The 2,428-nt window shown below is 37.9% G+C and overlaps 1 protein-coding gene across 1 annotated transcript; it reads right to left on the bottom strand.

The window, feature by feature from the left end:
- Positions 1–4: 4 nt before the first annotated feature.
- LOC105315765 (breast carcinoma-amplified sequence 3 homolog) lies at positions 5–2,339 on the bottom strand (the record flags this gene model as incomplete). Its single annotated transcript, XM_020007151.1, has 14 exons — positions 5–81; positions 135–223; positions 269–452; positions 497–622; positions 750–926; positions 987–1,080; positions 1,211–1,346; positions 1,394–1,494; positions 1,544–1,597; positions 1,645–1,715; positions 1,766–1,868; positions 1,960–2,036; positions 2,086–2,162; positions 2,220–2,339. Coding segments are annotated over 14 exons (1,486 nt in total), but the record flags the coding sequence as incomplete, so codon positions are not given.
- Between the last annotated feature and the right edge of the window lie 89 nt (positions 2,340–2,428).

Below are 2,428 nucleotides of genomic sequence, written 5' to 3'. Positions count from 1 at the left end.
GACGTGTGGGCGGAGCATATGAGAGTAACTCAACTTGTGATAGCCAGCCTTCTTTATCGGGTAAGAAAATGGAACCACCTCCTTAATAATTAATAAATAAAATAATTAATTTATAAGTCACGTGACTGAGTTACCGAGCGATTGCATCTTTTCCTGATGAAGTTTGTGGAGTGATATCAGATGATTATCGTCACTTAAAGTGGGAGGGGCATCAAACGGCTTACTAATTAATAATAAACAATAAAATTAATACTGACTCCGCCCATACCTCAATAATTTCCATGTTATTTTAGGTGCCGACTGCAATCCGATTTGAGTCTCTTCATCACTCTTGTTGACCACGCCCCCTCCGGCCCCAGTATTATTGTTAGTACTCTCAATTGGTTCCAGTAGGTACTCAGTCAAGGAACCGTCTCCCCCCAGTATGTAGATAGAGTACTCTGCCTTATTCTCTGTAAAATCTTTTAATAATTATTATAAATAATTTCTTATTTACTGGCGTGATTTTTACCGATAAGTTTAAGTGAGTTAATGTTATTATCCGTTGTTATGGGAGCAAAGTGAGCTCTCACACAAATGTAATCAGTGCCATCATCACTGACCAGTGAATTACCTTTGGAACCTAAAACAGTATAAATATTATTAATAAAGAACATGTATTAGCAATGAATGTGTACACATACCACTCAATCAAAGCATATTAAAAGTATTATATACACAGTATTGAATTCTTTCACAGTCTCACTGACCTGGTAGGTACTGTTGCTTTATTTGCTGGAGTGAAGGTATCATCAGTGGTGATGTTCCTCCGTTATTAAAAGTTCCTCCTCCTCCAGTCCCTGCCTCTTCAATGCCAGCACTGGTGTGATACCGACTGTACTGGTTGACCACGTGAGATACCTTATGGGTACGAACTGTGACTGGACCTAACACAATAATAATAATTAATGTACATCATTACTTCTTGATTTATCTGTCTCTCTTACCCCCATAAGGTGATATTGGAAAGAGATGAGTTGTACCATTACGTGTGGATACAGCACACCAGCGACTGTCGTTAGAGAAACTGACATCTTGAACCTTAAAGGAAGAGGAAGAGAGAAAGAAGGAAAAGAAGAAGAAAACAAATAAGCTTTGAATCAAAATAGACTCAAACTTTCAGCATAGTATAATGTAGAGAAACTATAATCTCTCTCTCTCTCTTTCTTACTATTCCAGTGGTTGTTCCTCTGTATAGAGAATAAAGATGGGCAACTTTGCATTCACTTGATCCAAGAAGATTTGGCGAGATATGAAACACGTTAAAATACTGTCCTTCAGAATCAGCAGAAAACAAGATATTACCACTAAAAGGAGAAGAAACTAAGAGACAGGAGCAGCTGGTTAGAAATACCTTCTGTTAAATTTGAGCATAGTAATGTATGTATCACTGATAGTGTGTGACAGGAAATGGGCCAAGACACCATCAGTCTTCCTCAATTCACTCACCTGCACCTGGTAGTGGGCTCTAAATAGAATACACTGGGCATTAAATAGAACTCACTTCTCCAGAACGAGAATATTCAATGTCCAGTATAGTAACGACAGGAGGAGAATTCTAAAAAGAAAATTCCAGTAAACTCTTGTATATCTTAGTATACTCACTTCACCAGAAGAGGGTGTGGTCCTTGTTGACTGTGATGAGTTCCTGCCAGTGAGTCCACTGAGTGTATCAGCTAATGGAGGGAAACAGAGCAGCTGTCAATAATAGAATATGTTAACTTACAGAGGGCGTTGAATCCTTTCTTTACCGTGTTCACTACAGTAGAGGCCACAGGAGGAGTGAGTCTATCTGACACGCCCCCAACCGAGAGCAGGTGGGGATGAACCTACATTTGTACATGTAGATATATCATTGACAATGTACATTAAAATTTGTGAAATAAACTGATACTATATGTATATGTACATGTACTGTACCTTTGAATCAGAGAATGCCAACCATCTCTCTCCCAGTGCTATAGGATTAGTCCATAGCTCTGAACCACGGTAACCAGCTATAGGAAGAGAGAGAGATAATGATAAAGGTTTAAGTGTCTCTCTTACTTTTTATGATCCATTTCTTTTCAAAAGTTCCAGCATCAAGGAGGACCAATCTCTTCTGAAGGACAATGACTACCACACTATGAAACAGAACAAGAAAGAAAAGATACAAATACTTAACTTCATTAAATACCAACCGTTTGTTTGAGCTGATGTCTAGTATTGAATTCTTCTCAAATTCAAATTTCTTCACTTCCCTCCCTCCTCCTCTCAGGGAGATCACAACAGCTGTAGAATGGAGATGCTTCTGCATACCACTGGAGAAATGAAATAAAAGATCATAATATTAAATTATTTATTGTTTAATTGGCAACAAATGAAGATATTAAAAATACATTATTGCTCT

Source organism: Amphimedon queenslandica, unplaced genomic scaffold (assembly GCF_000090795.2).
Source record: "Amphimedon queenslandica unplaced genomic scaffold, v1.1 AMPQUscaffold_8241_Cont19814, whole genome shotgun sequence".
NCBI lineage: Eukaryota > Metazoa > Porifera > Demospongiae > Haplosclerida > Niphatidae > Amphimedon > Amphimedon queenslandica.
The sequence above is the reverse complement of the archived record's forward strand: the minus strand, read 5'-3'. Positions and strand labels throughout refer to the sequence as shown.